Source organism: Pseudomassariella vexata (assembly GCF_002105095.1).
Source record: "Pseudomassariella vexata strain CBS 129021 chromosome Unknown BCR38scaffold_5, whole genome shotgun sequence".
In the NCBI taxonomy this organism is placed as follows: domain Eukaryota; kingdom Fungi; phylum Ascomycota; class Sordariomycetes; order Amphisphaeriales; family Pseudomassariaceae; genus Pseudomassariella; species Pseudomassariella vexata.
In genome coordinates this window covers 1495208-1515038 of record NW_024467960.1, presented here as the reverse complement: position 1 = coordinate 1515038, position 19831 = coordinate 1495208, and the positions used below count along the sequence as shown (strand labels likewise).

At 49.9% G+C, this 19831-nt stretch overlaps 6 protein-coding genes across 6 annotated transcripts; 3 read left to right on the top strand and 3 right to left on the bottom strand.

Moving 5' to 3' along the window:
- Window positions 1-874: 874 nt before the first annotated feature.
- BCR38DRAFT_339402 (glycoside hydrolase superfamily) lies at window positions 875-2771 on the bottom strand (the record flags this gene model as incomplete). The annotated part of the gene is made up of 2 exons (XM_040855701.1): window positions 875-1300; window positions 1356-2771. The coding sequence occupies 2 exons, from the start codon at window positions 2769-2771 to the stop codon at window positions 875-877; spliced, it is 1842 nt and encodes a 613-aa protein (XP_040717172.1).
- Window positions 2772-4871: 2100 nt separating this feature from the next.
- BCR38DRAFT_429597 (uncharacterized protein) lies at window positions 4872-6964 on the top strand. The gene is made up of 2 exons (XM_040859975.1): window positions 4872-5508; window positions 5560-6964. The coding sequence occupies exons 1-2, from the start codon at window positions 5147-5149 to the stop codon at window positions 6677-6679; spliced, it is 1482 nt and encodes a 493-aa protein (XP_040717171.1). The 5' UTR covers window positions 4872-5146; the 3' UTR covers window positions 6680-6964.
- Window positions 6965-7577: 613 nt separating this feature from the next.
- BCR38DRAFT_339786 (uncharacterized protein) lies at window positions 7578-9745 on the top strand (the record flags this gene model as incomplete). Its single annotated transcript, XM_040855725.1, has 3 exons — window positions 7578-8333; window positions 8388-8777; window positions 8837-9745. 3 exons carry the CDS (start codon window positions 7578-7580, stop codon window positions 9743-9745), a joined length of 2055 nt encoding a protein of 684 aa, XP_040717170.1.
- A 3219-nt stretch (window positions 9746-12964) lies between these two features.
- BCR38DRAFT_175099 (uncharacterized protein) lies at window positions 12965-14433 on the bottom strand. Its single transcript, XM_040853884.1, has 4 exons — window positions 14274-14433; window positions 13701-14222; window positions 13296-13638; window positions 12965-13236 (listed from the first exon to the last, which is right to left on the bottom strand). The coding sequence occupies exons 2-4, from the start codon at window positions 14079-14081 to the stop codon at window positions 13166-13168; spliced, it is 795 nt and encodes a 264-aa protein (XP_040717169.1). The 5' UTR covers window positions 14082-14222; window positions 14274-14433; the 3' UTR covers window positions 12965-13165.
- BCR38DRAFT_175087 (uncharacterized protein) lies at window positions 14061-15167 on the bottom strand. The gene is made up of 2 exons (XM_040853883.1): window positions 14274-15167; window positions 14061-14222 (listed from the first exon to the last, which is right to left on the bottom strand). Exons 1-2 carry the CDS (start codon window positions 14955-14957, stop codon window positions 14115-14117), a joined length of 792 nt encoding a protein of 263 aa, XP_040717168.1. The 5' UTR covers window positions 14958-15167; the 3' UTR covers window positions 14061-14114.
- Window positions 15168-16351: 1184 nt separating this feature from the next.
- BCR38DRAFT_429579 (nucleoside phosphorylase domain-containing protein) lies at window positions 16352-18033 on the top strand. The gene is made up of 3 exons (XM_040859974.1): window positions 16352-16675; window positions 16763-17438; window positions 17537-18033. The coding sequence occupies exons 1-3, from the start codon at window positions 16394-16396 to the stop codon at window positions 17761-17763; spliced, it is 1185 nt and encodes a 394-aa protein (XP_040717167.1). The 5' UTR covers window positions 16352-16393; the 3' UTR covers window positions 17764-18033.
- The last annotated feature ends 1798 nt before the right edge of the window (window positions 18034-19831 follow it).

Below are 19831 nucleotides of genomic sequence, written 5' to 3'. Positions count from 1 at the left end.
TATGACTGATTACACATTTGAGTCCTCGCATTTACGTCGCGAGATGCCGTTGCTCAGTACGTAGGACCTTATTGAAGTGATACAGCCATGCAGGTCCATACCCTGTGGCGCTGGAGTAATGCAAGAGAACGGACAAAGCCGCTGGCACTAACAGCTTGGTGGTCATTAGCCCTACCAGCTTACGTAAATTGCAAATTGTGGTTGATATTGCGTACAAGGCCGGTAGCCCAAAGTCTGTGGTCTTCACTGGCCAGTGTTCAAAGCAAAGTAACAGGGGCTTGCGGCAACCTCAAATTCAATTCTAAATCTGGGATGTGGGGCGTGTAGAGCTTCCAATTTAAGTAACCACATCGTCACTAGGGTCGTTCCGTAAGTCAGCCAATTGGATGTTGTGTATTTGTGCCTGAACGTAAGGCGCCAGGCAACTTGAGTAGTTTCACAACAATGAAAGTCAGAAGGAATGAGACGATTACGAGAAACGGTTGTTGCTTAGATCTTCACAAGCGCCAGTGATCCATCACAGAGACGACCGCTTGACATGTTCGGGGTTTTGGCGTAGGCGATAGTTACCATACCTACTCGTATCGAAACACACCAGCTTTTTACTACACGAAGATGGCCTTTTGAGACTGCAAATTGGGTGGCGTCCAAGATTTCAGATGGTCTCGACAATACGACAGAGCCCAAGCGTCGAAATATGTACAAAAATTGTTTGTCCAGCCACATAGCATCCTGGACCTTGCGTTCGTATATGCGACACGATATATCCCTTTGCTCAAATAGAAAAGTTCCCTGGGTCGGCCAAAGGCGACCATCCGTATGCTGTTCATCGTTCTTCTGCACCAAGTGTGCTCCTGTACGACGAGCGTAACAATCAACCTCCGGCCGATGGCAAAAGCTGGCAGTTCGTCGCGTTCATGCCCTGTGTACAGAACACCATCTGCACCGGGCTAGCACCAACGCCACGGGCAACCATACGCTCCCTGAATTCGCCCAATCTGGGCGCGGCTTCTAGCTGACTGGTGTTACCGGTCGGGCCGGACCAGAGCACCTCGCCCGCTGCGCTGCCTCGGGGCCAGAGCAGTGAATCGAGGTTTGTCTCATCAATGGTTTCGCTCCAGACGGCGACCTCGCCGCCGAGCACCAATTCTGCCTCACCGGCCGTCAGATTTTCAGTCGGGTTGTGAGAGTAGATCAGCTGCCAGCTCTTCGTTGGGCCGCACCAGTCGTTAAAAGGGTAGTACGTGGAGGTGTCGACTTCGGCGAATGTGAGCCATTGGCCACGGCCACAGTCAAGGTACTACACATTCCATTTAGCCGACATTATTGGATGCAGTAGATCATTGTTTGCTTACCCAGTAGTTGTAGTTGCTGTCAATGACCTTGTGCCCTTGGCTCGTGAGCAGTTTAACAGCCCCATTGCCCAGCCAGCTCTGGACCACTACATCGTCGTCGATGGTGACGTTGTAGTGCGCGGAGCTGGGGATTTCTTCCCAGACCAAGGGAGTGAGACCTGCATTGCGCACACGAGCGAGGTTCTTATCGGTAAACTTCTGGATGAGCGGCAAGACCACGGAGGACTCGTTGGACAGCACTGAAGGGTCGAGTAGATATTGCTGTAGGTTGACCTCGTCACCTCCGGTGTGGAAGTAGGCCGAGTACGGATAGACTCTTGGCAGCACATCGTCCATCAATTTGTCTAGAAACGTATCGACGCGTGAGTCGTTGAGTCGGAACTGGCCACATGGAGGCTCGGCGCAGTAGGTTCCCCATGGTGTAGAGTCCCAGCCGACGATGACGTCAGGGTGGGATTCAGCAACGACGCCAATGTGACCTGGCATGTCGATCTCGAAGATGACTTCGATGCCTCGGGCGATGGCGTATTTCTGGATGGCCGTGATGTCTTTTGGCGAGTATGTCTTCCCCTTTCCATATGCACCCTTCGCAGCGATTTCGGGCATGGAGGGGATCTCCAGCGGCCATGACTGAGAGTCGGTCACGTGTATATGCAAACGGTTCATCTTGTTCCACGACATGGCGCGAATGGTGCGGTAAATGCTCTCAATGGGGTACCAATTTCGGGCCACATCGAGAAGGACACCACGATGTGGGAACTTGGGCGCGTCCTTGATTTCGACCGGAGCCTTCGTCGTGTACACTAACTTCCTGTCCGAGTGCAGGTAGAAGAGCTGCGTGAAGGTCTCAAGTGCATGCAACACACCGACAGCCGAGGCAGCCTCGATTTGCGCAGTTCCGTTGAGACCCACAGATAGGCTATAAGATTCGTCGACCTCGCCGGCCAGAGGCTTCCATGTGGAGCTGCTGTCCTTTCCGGTCTGGACAATCTTGAGGTCTGAGATCTTCTTGTTGGACTTGGAGGGCATAGGCTCGGTTTTCTGGACCTTATTTCTCGGATATAGCTTCCAGGGAACGAAGTTATTGTCAAAAATGGCTTCCATGGCACGGGACACAGCTCCAGCGACAATGTCCTTGCTGCGCAACACTGTGTCATTTGAAACAACGCCATAATCATTGCTGTTCCAGGAGAGCTGCAGACCCAGGGGATAGTCATCAGTATAGGTTGCAACGAAGTCGCAGGAAGGGTCTGAGAAAGAGGGCCAGCATACCCGCTCTCCGTTGTAGGTGACATGAATATTATCCGATATCCATAAGGTGTCATTACCCGTTGTTATGCTTGAAGGGGCGGGCCATATCGCCACCACAGGCGAAAGGGCGACGAACAGACCCGTTAGGTAGACGGATGGCAACATTTTGGCGTAGTTGAGAACTTTCATGGAGAAGGTGGAGGGGGCTATAAGACATTAAATGCTGACGGATCCGGAATATGGCTTCGTTAAATGAGTGGGCCGGGCTGCTGACGGCCCCTGATGCCAACTTTCCCAACTATCCGTGAAGTGCGATATAAGGCAGGGCAACGGGGGACCAATAAAAGAAATTATAATTGTTCGATGGAGCCTTGGGCTGCGGTTCAATTCCACGTGGGGTACTCCTTGTGGCAATCCTAGCTCATGGACATTGAAATGTGACGAACCAGGAGATATTGGTGTGGGGTAGGTAGTGGTGAGTCTTAGAGCCTTAGGTTGTCCCTTTGTCGGCTTTCAGACGATGATGATCAGCCGTTGGTGGGCTCGTTGGAGGCTGAAAAGCAGTGGTTTGCCACTTATCAAACCAGGACAGCTGCAGTGCTGATTGTCAAATTAGCGAACACCGCAGTTGGCTTGATTTGTTTGCCGGATCTCGCAGTGACAACGCGCAACGTTACGTGAGATCCGGAGAAGCGCGCTGGGATTCGTAAACAACGTCACTAGCATGAAGTGACACACTGGAGAGGCAGTTGACGCATATGGGCCAAAATTTCCAAGTTGACCAAGATTAATGAATTTTAACGAATGAAGTGTTGGTTGAGCTCGGCATCAACGGTGAGTCTGAGTGCTGGTGAGATCTCCAAAGTGAAATAGTTTCGGGCGACTGGGTAATTTACAGGAAACGATGCCCCCGGCCGTGTTGAGAGAGCTGAAAGACTATGTCAGATAAAGGGAAGAACCTTGGATAATAGTTCTGGTGATTTGCTAGGGACGATCTTTCGTCCCATCGGAAGCTGCCCAGGCTGCCATGCTATTTATTTCTTCATGCATGTAGGGATGGCGGGGGCGAAGCTAGTAGTGATCTTCATCAACATGACTTCAGCTTAGCAGGCTTAGCAGGCCTCCATCCGCAAGTGGAGGCTGGGCCTTGGGACACCATCATCACCCAAGAAGCGCGCTTTAAGAGGTTGATGCTGCGACCACAAACCTTGGTTGTGTGTCACTCCCGGTAGTGCATGTGTCGCACGGCATTGCTTGCGTTGGTTCTCAGATGGCTTGTTGAACAGAGTAGGAATAGAACTGGAACTTGACTGGGAGGGATGCAACAGCGTCTGGCGGACCCGTGGGCAGGTCTGCTTACCGGCCACCACAGCTAACAGCATCATTGAGCACCGAATGCGAGGAGGCCAACGACATTTCGGCCGCAGCATTGGTGGCGCCGTCGGTTGAGTCTATGATTTGGATGTGGCTGGAGCTAGCAACAGTCTAAGACTTTTAACGGCTAATGCACAATCGGACGTCAAATACTGGTCATTCCACTTCACTAAGTTTCGGAATCTCGCCAGGTCCATGGAGGACCACGAGATGGACCATGACATGCGATGCCCTGTTTCATATGAATACATTACGAAATCCTATACTATGAAAGTTGGTGGAACCCCAATTGTGCCACAAGACAGTTAAGCAAGTGTATCCTCAAGTCTTGTAGTACGTATTTGTAGCACACTCTACGCTCTGTGCCCAGTCTAGCCATGGCTTTCGTATGCAAATGGCGGCAAGTATACCTCCGGACATGTGTTATCTTAAGTTCGCTTTTCGATTGAGGCCAATCGATCTTATGGACTGGATTTTGCGTTTGAATTCGCGTTGCAGTACTGAACGTCTGTAGACACAGACTGCTCAAATACCCAAGTGCCGTATATGATCAAGCATGGCGCGATGGAGTTTGTCATTACCAACCATTATTACTTGAGAATTGGGTTCGAATAGAGAAGATAGTTGATTAGTTGATGTTTCTGCTTTTGCCATATCATATAGCATAAGGGTTCCAGGCATTGTAAGAATCGACAGTGCTTAAGTGCCTTTTGCTTGCTTATGTTGTTCACGTAATTGCAGAGATTCCATGATCAACAATTGAACGGACTAAGACACGGAATTTGGTGATTGTTGCGCCGCATGGTCCGTGCACAACTGCAAAGGAAGGCAAAAACAAGTGGCGAGTTTCGGAACCAGGCAGAACAGTTAATCCACGTTCCTTCCTCTCAAAGCTGGGCAAGGTTCGAGAGTCACGTCTCCAGTCAAATCGCCTTTGATGTGAATCTGGTATCAAGAAAGCCTTTCTACGCCATTCCTTCATTCGTCTTACCGTTTTCGACAACCACCCCAGCTCGAATCTGTCAAAATCAGCTATTACCGCGATTTCGTCGTTTTCGACCTCGACCCATTAACCCAGTCGCCACATCTTCCGCTCTTGCCCTGCAGCAACGCGACGCAGATTCTTACATTTCTGCACCATCCGCGCTTTTGTTGCCGCTGATACTATGTCGATCGAGAGCAACACTCCACTGGCGGAGGCCCTTGGCTCTGTCATCAAGCCAAAGCTGATCGAGAATGGATGGGCTACCGAAGATAATGACCAGCCAATGGCTGAGTACATCGTCATGATGTTGGTCAATGGCAAGACGCAAGACGAAATCGCGACCGAGCTTGCCGGCGAGATTCTAGGTCTGGGATCCGATGACCCGACCGTCAGAGACTTTGCGCGCTGGACTTTCGAGCAGATTCAAGCTCTTAATGCTCAACAAAATGGCGGCGCATTCGCCCAAGGGCCACAGGATGCTGTAACTACAATGGATCAAGACATGGACATGTCTACAGGCATTGATGCCACCGAGTTCAATGCGTGAGTTTCTTCCACGTGTCATCATAACAGTCACCGCCTAACATATCGCAGTCCCACGGGTCCTAAGTCGATGCGCAATGGCGATGCTCGAGGCGGCGCACGCGGGAAGCGTATGCTCAACAATTTAAACCGGGCCATGGATCGCACTCACGAGAATGTCCTTCACCGCGTTCGAGGCAACGAAAGGATCGCTGCGCACAACCGAACACCCCCTACAGGCCCTCGAGGAGCTGGCGGTCGCAACAGTCGTGCCACGAACAACCGCGCGAGCACCATAGCGCACGGCATGGCGCAACAGATGCCTGGAATGCCCGGCGCAATGAATGGCATGAATGATATGAACTGGATGATGCCGCCAGGTGCCCAGGGAGGTGACATATTCGCACTACTTCAACAACAGAATCAAATGATGGCCGCCCTATCTCAGCAACTGGCAGCAAGCCAAAGCCCCAACTCACACGGTAACAACGGTCGGGGACGTGGCAAATCGTTATTTGAGCGAACACAACGTGGCAATTTTCGAGGTCGCAGTGGATATCACGGAAATGGGCAACACGCGCAACCGAATGAATCTGCCGATGCCAACGGAGCAACCGCCGAAGGGGGCGATATCGATATGTCGCAGTCTCGAGTAGACTCCAACCCTGCAACGACCGTCTGCAAGTACAACTTGAAGTGTACGAACAAGGACTGCAAGTTTGCGCATCAGTCCCCGGCGGCACCACCCGGTATCACCGTAGATGTCACTGACGTCTGCACCTATGGCGCCGCTTGCAAGAACTTCAAGTGCGTTGGCAACCATCCCTCACCAGCGACTCGGCGGGCACATCAGAGCGAGCAGGAATGCAAGTTCTTCCCCAACTGTACCAACCCGAAGTGCCCGTTCAAGCATCCCGACATGCCAATCTGCCGGAACGGTGCCGATTGCAAGGTGGAAGGCTGCAATTTTACCCATATCCAGACGGTTTGCAGATTCAACCCCTGTACCAACCGATACTGCCACTTTAAGCATGAGGATGGACAACGCGGTACCTTCCAGGATAAGGTGTGGACTCCCGCCTCAGGCACAGGTGCCAAGGATCACGTGAGCGAGCGGAAGTTTGTCGACCAGAACGAAACGGAAGAGCTGGTCATGCCGGGCGGATCTGCCGAGATGGACGGCGTCGCATAGGAGAGGGGTCCAGTCCTCGAGGTGTCGTCTGACGTAGGCGAAGGCTAGATTATGCCAAGCAGTGCAAGCAGTGGAATAATGATGAGCGAGAGGAAGCATTATCCCTCTGGGATAGCAAAATCTGTATACTATGAGGAGCGGGATGTGGTCGTTGCCGTGACAGACGCGAGGTCATTGTTTTGGGCGTTGGAGGAATCAATCTTAGATGTCTACAGGTTTTAGGAAAAGTCAGGGACTTTTTTCGAGCGCATTTTACAATATACCCATGCATTACTGTGATTATTTATCAAACCCACTGACTTACTGTCTTCTGGATCGTGGTATAGCTTACGCCAGTGCTCCTGTAAGGTACTCGAGCGGGGCGAAACATCAAATTGTGTAAATGTCAAGCGTCAGCTATGCTGCTCCCAAGGCAAGCGGGCAACAGGAAAAACAGCGCATCAAGGGTGAAGTAAAACTGGACAAAGTGATATCTCGGTGAAGTAGACAGCGGTAACCTAGTTATACTGCACACTTTAGTATAACATAGGATAACCTGATGCTCCCTTGTAGTATACTGGTATAAGGTAGTTCTTCTACCTAGGTGCACCTTGCGCTCTATTATCTATCTGTAGCCTGTTAGAAGTTTGGTTCTTCTCAGTTACAGACCAGACTCAATTACAGAAGAGAAACTCTTTTCGGATTGGTTTGTTTTGTCGTGGAGTACGAACTCTGCTTGTTTTCCCCAGTTTTCCTCTTTCGATGCGTCATCGTTAATCTGATGACCTTATGTTTGGTGTTCGCAAGTAATGCAGGAAGACGATTTTACCCGACTTCCGAGATCAGCATAGCTTTTACAAGCACAACGCGATCCCAATATGCGGACGTGTAGGTGATAACTAGCCAGTTCACCATTATGATGGCGTCAAAACACCCAGAAGAGCTTTTCATTGCTCTTTTGAGGTCTGCCTATGGCAATTCCTGCCGTAGAGTTGTCAATCGACGGCACCGCCTCCTAGCCTCTAAGCTCCCCTCGACCAGGGCCCTCAGTGTCCTGCGCAACTCGTCGGCCAGAACAGCTCGATCAATTGACCAGCTGGAGCCCGGTCACGGTGGATGCAGAGGCAATGCGACCGCCGCAACGCGCGAGAAATCAACCAAGTCCACTGTTCGGCCGCCGCGTAACATCGCCGTTCTCGGAGGAGGCATCACAGGCTTGACAGCAGCTCACTACCTCGCCCGGCACGCCACCAATGCACATATCACCATATATGAGAGCAGTGACCGTTTGGGTGGATGGTTAGATGGGAAGACGGTCGATATTGGTCAAGGAGAAGGCAGCAGCGTCTTGGTCCAGAGAGGTCCTCGGATGCTGCGGTCTGGCGCTACTTCCAACAAGTACGACGACCTTGTGCTTTACGACGTTCTGGCCAACCTCGACCTACAAGACAAGGTCCTGTACCCTGAAGGTGCAGCCAATTCTCGCTACGTATACTACCCCGATCACCTCGTCAAGCTTCCGTCGGCCGAACCCACCCTCGACAACGTTGTGGATATGATACGCTCCTACTTCACCGAGCCACTATGGAACGGTTGCTTCTGGGCCTATATGTACTGGAGACAGGCCTCCAGTGACCCCGAGATCAAGCGTGCCCAGATGCAAACACCCATCAAGGTCCGCTGGGATCGAGACGAGTCGGTAGGTGAATTCTTACAACGCATGTTCCAGGTAAAAACCAATAAGCGAAACGGCGAGCCCATCCAGAACATCGTCTCGGCCATGTTGCACGGCATCTATGGTGGTGATATTTGGAAGCTGAGCGCCAAGCATACAATTTTTGACCGTTTCTGGTACCAAGACCGCGATCCGATAAGCGATTCGTTGCTGTGGATGGCAAGGAAGGAGTGGTCAGTCAAAAACGACATTCTTGAAGGGCCCAACCTGCAACATGTCATCAAAATGGCTGAGAAGTTACGGACCAAGAATTTGCTTGCATTCGAGGACGGGCTGGTGACGCTCGTCGATAAATTAGTAGCCGACCTGGCAGGCCAGGAAAACGTCACTATCAAGTACAATGCCCCTGTGACCTCGTTGGCAAACAAAGAAAATTACGTGGAGGTTTGTTTGGCTCAGCTTCTCACTTATTCACTTATATGCAGCCCACTGACGATGCTTAGATCTCGAGCACCGATGGTAACGGAGGCAAGTATGATCAAGTTTTGAGCACGCTTTTCTCTGGACAACTAGCACGACTCACCCAACCAGCTAATGCTCTGCCGTCCCTCGCCAAAACCAAGGCTGTGACCATCATGGTCGTCAACCTCTGGTACCCGAACCCGGACCTGCTCAAGGCAAACCTTGGCTTCGGCTACCTCATACCACAGTCAGTCGCCGAGGAAGAGAACTCCGAGTGTGCGCTTGGCGTGCTCTTCGACTCGTGCCTCGAGACGCGTCCCGAAACCCCCGGTACCAAGCTGACAGTCATGCTCGGCGGTCATTACTGGGACAACTGGACCTTCTACCCCTCAGAGGAGACGGCAATTCAAATGGCGAAAAGCGTCGTGCGGCGCCATCTCGGCATCCCCGAATCCGAAAAGGTGACAGCCAGTGCTAAGCTATGCCGCGAATGCCTCCCGCAGCAAACAGTCGGCCACCGCGAACGCATGACCAAGGCGCACTACGAGCTCCTAGGCGCATTCAAGGGCAAGCTCATGGTGGCGGGACCGAGCTACACCAATATCGGCGTCATTCCCGCTATGCGTGCCGGCTTCGACGCGGGCATGCGCATGGCGAAGGGCCATGGTCCTCCGTGGTTCCGTAACGATGAAATGGGTCATTGGAGCTACTACATGAGCTGGCATCGTGCCCAGGGCCTGCCAGAAGCCGCGCCTGATCACGTTGGCAGTACGGGGCTTGAGTGGGCTACGGAGAGTGAGCATGATAGTATGTGGACCATGGAGAAAACTGCGATGTATTTCCGGCAGTGGACGCCGGAGGATAGGGTTTGGACGGATGGGGAGGGGAACTGGAAATCGGAGGCGGCGAGAGGGAGTGTGAAAAAGGAGCTCGATGATTCTGGTAGGTGAAAGGGATTGTGAAGAGTGAGGTTAATGAATGCCTAAGAAGTGTCACCCCCGGGGGCTCGAGAGCTTTACTTGATTCAACTCAGTTTGCTGAAGTGGCAGCTAACTAGATAGAATATGTGAGATCCGCTCTCGTCTGTGCTCACCTGGCGTACCTGCTTTTAGCGCTTGGGTATTTATTGCCTGACAGATAACTCGCGCGCCCGCGCGAGCAGGCACTTCAGATTTCATCATTCAATGTTGAGTAGACTGAAACGTATCCAACGCAGCGCTGATGCACTCTAGCAGCGCCATGGATTCGATTAACTATCTTCTCTATTCACTATCTAACCCCCCTCCTCGATTTCATAGATGGATAGTCTCTACTTCAGTGATTTATCTAAGTATTAATCTAACCTATTAGTAAGGTATATTGCCTTAACGACTCTATTCCTAGTTACCTAAGCACTATACTCTATACGCTGAATCCCTATCATATTGCTAAAGGACCCCGTAGCAGGACGCGTTTACTAGCACAAACCCCTTACAGACTCTTTAATGGTTTACGCAGCTAGACTATTAGAGGTTTCGTTACATCTCTATTAATATATAGGACGGCTCTTACAGTAGTCTACAAATGCCGCCAGCTCCTTACAAAAGCTTATAAACCATACGAGAACGTCGTCCTACTTCGCGTCCGATAGCTAGCCTCTCTAACCGTCTTTAAAGAGTAGGCTAGTATCCCCGATATGTATATACTGCTCAAAGAACGCCTTATATGCCCTTTCGAGGTCGGCTACGTCGTTGAAAGATGTGCCGTAGAAGTGAGGGAGCCTAACATATATAGAGCTAAGCTCTCCCTTTAGTACATTATTAATATATTATATATACTTAGAAGAGTTCAGAAAGCTGCTAACGTCACCCACAGGTCATTGCCCCACACGGTCTTTGCCCAACTTTTCAAGAAATCTTGACTTTCCATCTTTACTTATACAATTCTTCCATTCCACAACATGGCACGCAAATCTAGTGAAGCTAATCTTCAATTAGCCATCCAAACTAAACGACGCGATCCTCACCTAAGTTAGAAGAAGCTTGGTAAAATCTTCAAAGTCGACCATAAGACATTGAAGCGCCGTTATGAAGGCGTACAACCATTACACATTACTAACATGTCCAAACGGAAAATGACCGAAACCGAAGAGAATACGATTACCCGACGCGTAATTGAGCTAGACTCGCGAACTTTTCCTCCCCGGCTTCGATACGTTGAAGAAATGGCGAATATCCTCCGACGCGACCGCGACGCGTCACCCGTCGGCAAGAACTGGGCCTCAGCTTCGTACAGCGACAACCAGACCTCCGGACGCGTTTAAATCGTCGAATCGATTACCATCGGGCATTCTGCGAAGGTCCTGTCGCGTATCGCGGTTATTTTAAGCGTGTTGCGGACACAATAGCGAAGCACGGCATCCAGCCGGAGGATATCTACAACTTTGACGAGACGGGCTTTTTAATGGGCATGATCTCAACCGGCATGGTCGTTACGAGTACCGAAAGACGTGAAAGGCCTAGGCAAGCCCAGCAAGGCAATAGGGAATGGGTTACTGTCATTCAGGCGGCCAATTCCCAAGGCTGGGCGGTGCCGCCGTGCATCATCTTCGCGGCCAAAGTTCACCTCGCTTCGTGGTATCGCGACACCACATTACCGGGCAATTGGGTCGTTGATCTATCCCACAACGGATGAACAACGAATAATATTGATCTCAGCTGGGCAGATCACTTCGATCTGCACACACGCGATCGTACGAAGGGTGTCAAACGCCTCCTGATCCTTGACGGTCACGAAAGCCATCACTCGATGAATTTCGAACAATACTGCAAGGACCATGGCATCATTACCCTTCCTATGCCTGCCCATTCATCCCATAAGCTCCAGCCTCTCGACTTGGTGCCTTTTAGTGTTTTGAAACGGGCGTACGGTGTGTTTGTTGAGGGTTTGATGCGACGGCATCATACCCACGTTGCGAAGGAGGATTTCCTTGCCGGTTTTTTGGAGGCGTTTGGCGCTGCTTTTACTGAACAAAACATCAGATCTGGTTTCGAAGCAGCTGAAATTGTCCCTTTTGACCCCGACAGGGTTATATCTGCCCTGGATGTCGCAGAAGTCGCGCGTACACCCTCTGCCGACCCAGAACTCCTACCCCCTATTTGGACTTCTAAGACACCTACTACCACCCTTGAAGCCGAATCGCAGTCAACGTTGATTAAGAATAGCGTTCAGAGGCATCAAGACAGCTCTCCGACGCATATTATTTATTCAATTGACTCGATTGCAAAGGCTACGCATGCAATGATGCAAGATAATGTTATCTTGCGTCGCGAGAACGAAGAGCTTCGTGAGACTAACCATGTGCTAAGCAAACGTCGCAGAACCAAAAACAAGCAAATCCAGTATGGTGTGCCACTTGATATAGAAGATGCACAAGTTCTACGGGCTATTAGGGGTGATACGGGTTTGGAAAGTGAGGAAGAGGGTGAAAGTAGTCGTCCTACAAGGAGGAGGGCAACGGGTGCTAGGCGCTGTGGCATTTGCGGAGGAACTGGACATAATGCGCGAACTTGTCAGGCAGATGTAGAAACAGATAATGAAAAGAATACTGATTAATTTCTTGGATGAATACGGGTTGTTGTTGATCTATCTAAGATTAAAGGTTGGGAGGTCGTGAAAAGTTGGGCAAAGACCCGTGTGGGGCATTGACCTGTGGGCGACGTTATACATACTTATTCGTCGTATAAGCTCTAACCTCTCGATATTAGCTATTTTCGTATACTAAAACGAGCATACGGTAAAGAAATTAAGGATCTTGTACGGACATGTAGTCGTTGGGCAGCATTGCGTGTTCTCCTAGCTCTCATAACCCGACCGCCCAAAATCGCCAAGTGGGTATCTCCAACTCCAACCAGTCACCAGTCAATGCAAAACCAACCAAGTCGCGCCTTAACTACCCAGCAAATAACCAAACAGCTAACGCCAATGTAATATTTCCATCCGATGCTCCGTGTTTGCCTTACCGTCAAGCTTACAAAATCCAGGTTTCCATGACGCCAGCTCTGAGTCTCTTTATCCATATGCTCATATGTTCACAGTCCTTTCGAACACCGAGCAACCATATACCAGAAGTGAAGACCAAGGTTTAGCAACATCATCCACACCTCTAAGTAGGTTGGTACTTTATACAACTTCAATTCCCAGAACGACAGCATAAAATTACGTCGCACGCCGTTGGCCTGGTGGGGGCGGAGCGCACGATCTTGTCGGAAACTCATTTGAGGGACGTGTTCGCCGCTGTTGGATCAATCGACTGCTACGGCTCTCTATGGCCAAGGCCGCAACACGGACACTCAACTTCGCCAAGCTGTCGTAGTATTCCTCGTCTTCGATCAGAGCCTGCTCATGTTGCTCATCCTGCCAGAGTTGGACGTACGGGCTCTGTTGATCCGGTGATCTATCTCTGTCTGGCATGTCTAGTCAGTCACAATCTGGGTGGCGTCTTCGTGGGGAGCTACAAACCCAGTTCAAGATCAAGCGGTCGCGCATCCTGGGAATCGGATTGTGAGGCAGCCGCTACCTCGTCATCCGATTCGTTGTCGCTCAAACAACGGGTGCCGAGAGCAATGTTCACCTCCATGGTGTTGTTGGATAGTATGATGAACCAAGTCTGCCTCCTCTTGCCATCGTACCCGGGTTTGTTTTTATAAAACCATGTGAGCTTGGCTTTTCCGTTCTTTCCTACTTTCGCTCTCGTTCTCTCAAATGAATCTTGGTCGATATAACTACTCTCTCCTTTGCAGTGCATGGCGCCGAAGACTTCCTGCGAATTCTCGGCTGTAGAGACAAGGATGTAGTCGACTTCCTGTAGTGACAATAATGGTCAGCACGCGTTCCCACGACACGGTCTGCATGGACGGGACTTACTTCTGCGTCATCAAACTCGGGGAACATATCCATGTCGTCCTGTGACGGCCCTGGCGGTAAATCGGACTCTTGTTCAGGACCTTGGTCTCCTGGATTACTGGTGCTCGCTGGAGGGGTGGGGTTGCCGCCACGAACCATTGGATCGCCATTCACCGCACCAGCTGAACAGGCCGTGCTGCCTTTCTTCGCTCGATTTCGCGCATTCATGTGCTTCATGTATATGGACATGATGGCTTTGCAGTTCTTGTCAATCGCATCATGCGAGATTGCCGGTTGGGTCCTGAGATACGCCTCGAACTCATCATAATCCTCAAATTCTCGCCCGCTTTCGAAAGCATACGCAATTACCGAGTTAAAGATGAGTTTGGTGACTTCGTCCATCCGCCTCCGTATGCGATTATCGCAAGCGAGAGGTTAATCCATGTTTTCCGACGCTTTCCTTGTATTTTTCTTCGCGTTCAACTTTGCTGCAATGGCGTCGGCATAGGCCCTTCCAGCTTCAATGGCGGCTGCCTCGGGTTTCTTGAGAGGCTTGTTAGGCATGTCCATCTTCGAAAGCCTGACTTTACATACCGTTAGGTTCTTCGCGCAGAAAATAAGTCCACTGTTTGTCCCAGATGCCTCTAGAAAAGTAACCCAGCCCTTCTTGTTGAAATACTCTTCACCAACAAGCAGGGCGAACGGCGCATTTTTAGGACCTACAAAGCAGGTGCAATTCTCCGTCTTATTCTTGTTTCGTCCTATCAGAGTTATAGTAACGGATTTTCTAGATTCGAACGAGTTTCCTTGGAAATCGAACATGATGCCGCTGTTGGAATCGGCCATCCTCAATTGGCATTCAGCAGCTAGTGTCGGGGAGATCCAGCAGTACTTGGTCCCGGAGTCTTGCGTAACCTGCGCCACGTGGAACTGCAGGCTCTTGGGGTTACAGACCAGAGCAAACTGTGGTTTTGTAAGAGTAATTAACTCGGTGCCGGTCTTTGGCTCTCGATTTGCGTCCTGCAAACTGTCAAGTCTGAACGCAGTTGACTCACGATGACGACTTACAGGCCGCAATATTTCATCGTCATGAGAAGCAGTCTTCTCGACGTCTTTTCGTCGTTCTTCATAGAGCGCATGCTTTTCATTGACATGAATGCCCAGACAAATGTACCCAAGCCCTTCTACACGTTTCTTGTCCCGGCGAAGTCCTTCGAAGTATCTCTGCTCTTCCTCATCAAGATGATCTTCACGCCGTCTTCCGAAAATGTCGGCCATTTTATGCTGAGAATTGTAGTATTCCTGGCTTGTGTATTGGCTTGGGCATGCGTTCGGAGAACTACGCTGCACTTTGATCGTTTCGATGCCTGCTCTTGGTCAGCTTTCGCATCGCACGGCCGGTAGCAATCTTCAAAGGGCGGAAACCTGAGCGCAGTGTAATACAAATGGTTTGCAACCTCGTCTTTTGTCCGAGGCAGCAGATGGGCCATATCAAGTCACGTTTCTGTCAGTAAAAGCAAGGCTGTGTCGATCGCGCTCAGTTTGGGGTTGGGTACGGTCGGGATAAAGGATGAGTACTTGAGCGCAGCTTGCACTCAAATCGCAACTCGGCGCGCAACCACATGGAATCCAGTCGTTGAGCAGCCGCGAGGCTCCGGTTTTCGAGGCGCAATATTGAGCCTCGCGGTGTGCCTTGACATGGGTCGCTACCGTGTATTTTTCGCATTTACTGCAATAATGCGAGCTTATTGGAGAAACAGGAGGCGTCTGCAGGATACAGATTCGAGTTTGCCTTATTTTCTGATCGCTCGCGACCCCGGCAGGTTGGGCATCCATACACCCTACATTGCGGCTTGCAGCGACTGGAACACACCTCCACCCAAGGATGATAGATGCACCATTTTCGGTGTATTACAAGGGTTTGCGGTCATGGATCTAGTCGGCGTGCAGAGCTTCCCTGAAAGCGACCCCCTATTGAGCATGTCTTCGCCGGCGGTTCATGCCACCGAAGTAGCTACGCCAAAATTTTCAACTTTGCCGGTTGCGATACAAACTATACAGGTTTATGCAGATTTTCATCCCTAGATTTCATGAAAGGCATGTTCAACTGAGTAGCCAGGATATATTTTTTTAATCACTCGTTCTAAACCTCTGTCTTCCGTTCCCTTGGGAGAGACGAGGCACAGATATGTTTCATATTTTCAGTATGCGTCTTCTTCGAACACGACTGGAAATATCATCAAAGAGAGCTTGGAGCCTCTTGATACTGCTATTAATTTGTTGGTGCGCCTATTATGGTAATGGTGAAGCTGAACAGCCCGCCGGCGCTTCCTGTATGGAGTCAGGCCAGGGAGTCTGACATGCCCGAAACCGGGGACGAGAGTGGGGCTGGGCTTTGCACCGGGACGAGGGCATACCATAGTATGTTGTAAACTACATCCTTCCAGATGCATAACTGCCACTGATGCCCAGTTGGGCAGATGAAGGTGGCGATGAGGGGGCTAAGCTTTGGATATACGGCCAAAAACAGCTTGTTATTGGCTACTAACCTCACATTCGGGTCTACACAAGAGCAAGGGCATTCAAGGAATCGATGGCAAGGCAGACCAGACTCGGTACATAAAGCTTGCCTTCCCAGGTTTTCCCTGAGTCTCAATTACTTCAATAACCTAAAGCAATTCTCAGCGTAATTACCCCAAGATTGTGATTGAATAATGCCCACTTTGCTGCCTGAAGACTATAATGTGGCATGGATCGCGCCATTAGAGATTGAGGCTCGAGCTGCCATACACATGCTGGACCACAAACATTCTGGCCATTTTCCGATGAGTCGCGGCGATGAATACGTGTTCGAAGCTGGCGACATCCAAGGACACAACGTTATTATCGCAACGCTTCCGGCTGGCCAACCATATGGGACTGGCTCAGCAGCAGCCCTTGCTAGCCAGATAAAGAAGTTCTTCCCAAATCTTTGGTTTGGCCTTTTAGTTGGTGTGGTCAGTATTCTAACCCCTTTCTTCCTAGTCGAATAATAAAACTAAGTCGGCCTATACGCGCTGGGGTCAGTTACTAACTTTGTATAGGCTGCTGGCCTTCCGGACCTCGGACGAAAGCCACCCCGAGATATTCGCTTTGGTGATGTTCTCGTCGGCCTTCCTGATATGGACAGCTCAGGACTCGTCGCCTACGACTTGGGTAGAGAGACTGAAACGGATGGACTTGTGCTTTTGCGCCAGGGCCATATTCTAGCCCAAACCGAGCCTGTTGTGAGATCTGCCATTGGTAGTATCAAACTCAGGTCGCCAAATGAGACGGAGCTATTTCTTCCATATTTTGAGGATATGAAGAATGAAGAGCACTCTGACGGCACATTCACGGATCCTGGACAAGAGAATGATAGGTTATACGAAGTTGGTGATGACGGGATCGAATGTCTCATGAAGAGAGCACAGCGGCCAGCCTCCAAGCGCACGCGAGTTTGGTATGGATCAATAGGCTCAGGCGAGAAGCTGATGAAGAACGCCACAAAACGAAACCAGTTAAGAGACAAGCACAACCTTATCGGTCTAGAGATGGAAGCAGCCGGGACCATGAATCACATACCTGTCGGCGTTATCCGGGGTGTGTGCGATTATGCAGACGACCACAAGAATTGGGACTGGCAGCCGTATGCTGCTGCTATGGCTGCCGCGTATGCTAAAGCTCTCTTGTATAAGATTCCTGCGCGAAGCAAGCCAACCAGCTCGGTAACTTCAAGTAGTAAGTTGCATTCATACACGATCATTTATACTATTATGGATCTTCAACCGCTGCGTTTCTTCCCTCCTACATATCCCAGCAGCTAACTCTCAAGCTAGTGGATCGAGATTCCATCCCTAGAGGTCGTAGGTCAACGAAACGCTCCCCAGAGCCAACTGGGGACAACGATGAAGATACTAGCCGACGAAAGAAGCCCCGTGGCTCCGAAGGATCGAACCGAAATTCATCAAGTAGATCGAGCAATAGCTTTCGTGGCCAAGGTAACCAGAACGTAGGGTCTGGCAGTATTTCTATCGGTGGAGGCCAGCATTTTCATCAAAGTTAACCTTAAGATGCTCTACGATCAAATGAGAGACAGCAACTAGGTTTAACGATACTCTTAAAATATTCTTTGGGAACCTATGTCAAGGCGAAGGGGAATTATCCCATCACTATAAAAGCTTTTAGTTCCATACTTACGTGAGGGCCACACCATCAACTTTCTAGCCCAGGCAACTTTTGTAACACCACTTAATCAATGCACTACACGACAGCGACAAAACTCTTTTAGGGATCTACGCATCAACAAAGACGCTAGGCAGTTACTACTATCTACAATCACCTCAACTCAAATCAGGAAAGTTATGCAGATTGATGGATTCTAGTAAAACGGACCGACTTTGCATCAAATAGCTGGGAGTTACGAACGTAAAAGTGTGGATCAGTGACTGCCAGCGGCCTCCTGCAGCAATTATATCAATACAATCGAAAGTAATCCCCTCTGCAACATCCTCATGGCGAAGCACCAGCTACGCTAATTCATCCTCGGTATAGCCCAGAGATGGAAGCTGTAACACATGGAAGGTCGATATATACGCCATCTCGCAGATTTGTCGAGAATTTCGGAGCTCGTCGAAGTCCTTGTTGCGGCGAACGGCTCTTAATGAAGCGGGAAAGCATAAACAACTGGATGAAGTTCTCCGTCATCTGTGGTCTCTTGATGTCCACTGATTGAAGGCTGGGAAGAGTGCGGGACTTCAGGATGCCGTTCTGGGTCTGAAGTTGGGGAAGTTCGAGATGCTTCGCGGGCTACAACAGTTCAATACGAAAAGGGACGAGACATTGTACCAATGCAATGCAGACAAACGACTCCTAGCAAGCTTGGGGAGACATTTTTGGTAGACATTCGAATCAATGACAGAGGTGGTGATCCCACTTACGCCCCGACATTGCCAGCCCCCCAGTTCCCGCATTTGATCCTATCCTAGCTGTCTGGCGATAGGACTATATATCCGTAATACTGGGTTATAGAATACTGGGAAGATACTTACACCTTTGTGGAGTTCCAGGAAGCAAGATCTTAAGAAGGACTTGATACGGCCCTATCTACTTATTATCCACTTTCTTTATAGGTCGGCTTATCTTTATATTTTAGGTGTTTAACTAGACTATACGGCTAGGTCTTTGAGTTAGTCTAGGATATAAGAGAAAGTACCGACTACGGTATTAGTTCAGAAGAACCGCTGCTTCTATACAAAATATGCAACCTATCCTGATCCCGAAAAGAACCTCATCTCAGCATCTGGCGATATGTGCCATAGCGATGTAGGAGTACTTTAATGGTTAGTCACAACAACAACGATAGAGATCTGAGCATGATTCCAGAGTAACAACCGTAATACTAATCACTACAGCATCGGCAAACACCCATCACCCAGGCCTACGGCTACAGTTTGACAACAACCCAAGGATGGGACCCTGCAAGTAGCCTAAACCCGTCCGGTTTTTTCTTCACCTGCAAAGTGCCTTGGTACAGCTCCTGCCTCTGTACGGCGCTCTCCTCTCAGTTATGCGTCACCGTAATATCCAGCGGTTGTACAGTAACTAGATATGGGGATTAGCCAATCTCGCCCTTGTCGCTCCATTTTTCTCCATCGGGTGCCATGTATACAGTCCCGTGATGTCTCAGCTGTCAATGTTTCTAGGAGCGGCGTTACCGGCTATCATAGGCTTGCAGCTAGTGTGGGTTGTTGACGATGTTATGGGGTTGGATATGAAGCAGGAGAAGGAGCGATAGCCTCCAGAATGGACCGGTGTGTTGCTATACCAGTTATTGAAACTAATTTTCTCAATGGAGCACAGGATAGTTTTCTGTGATTTTCTTCTAATACCTAGGTGTTTAAGTGATAGTCAAGGTCTGTTTGCCTTGGGGTGAGGTTCTATACTATAGATTCAACCTCTTTATCCCAAGACTCAAGAGTTTGACTCGTTCCATCTTTGCGATACTTTTCAGAGTGCCTTGACTGATACTACACCCAGTTAGCCAGAACAGGCTTTCCTCATATTCCAAATACACCAAGTGATTGGCCCTGAAATAAGATATTGATAATATCCTTTGTACTTCGTAACCTCAT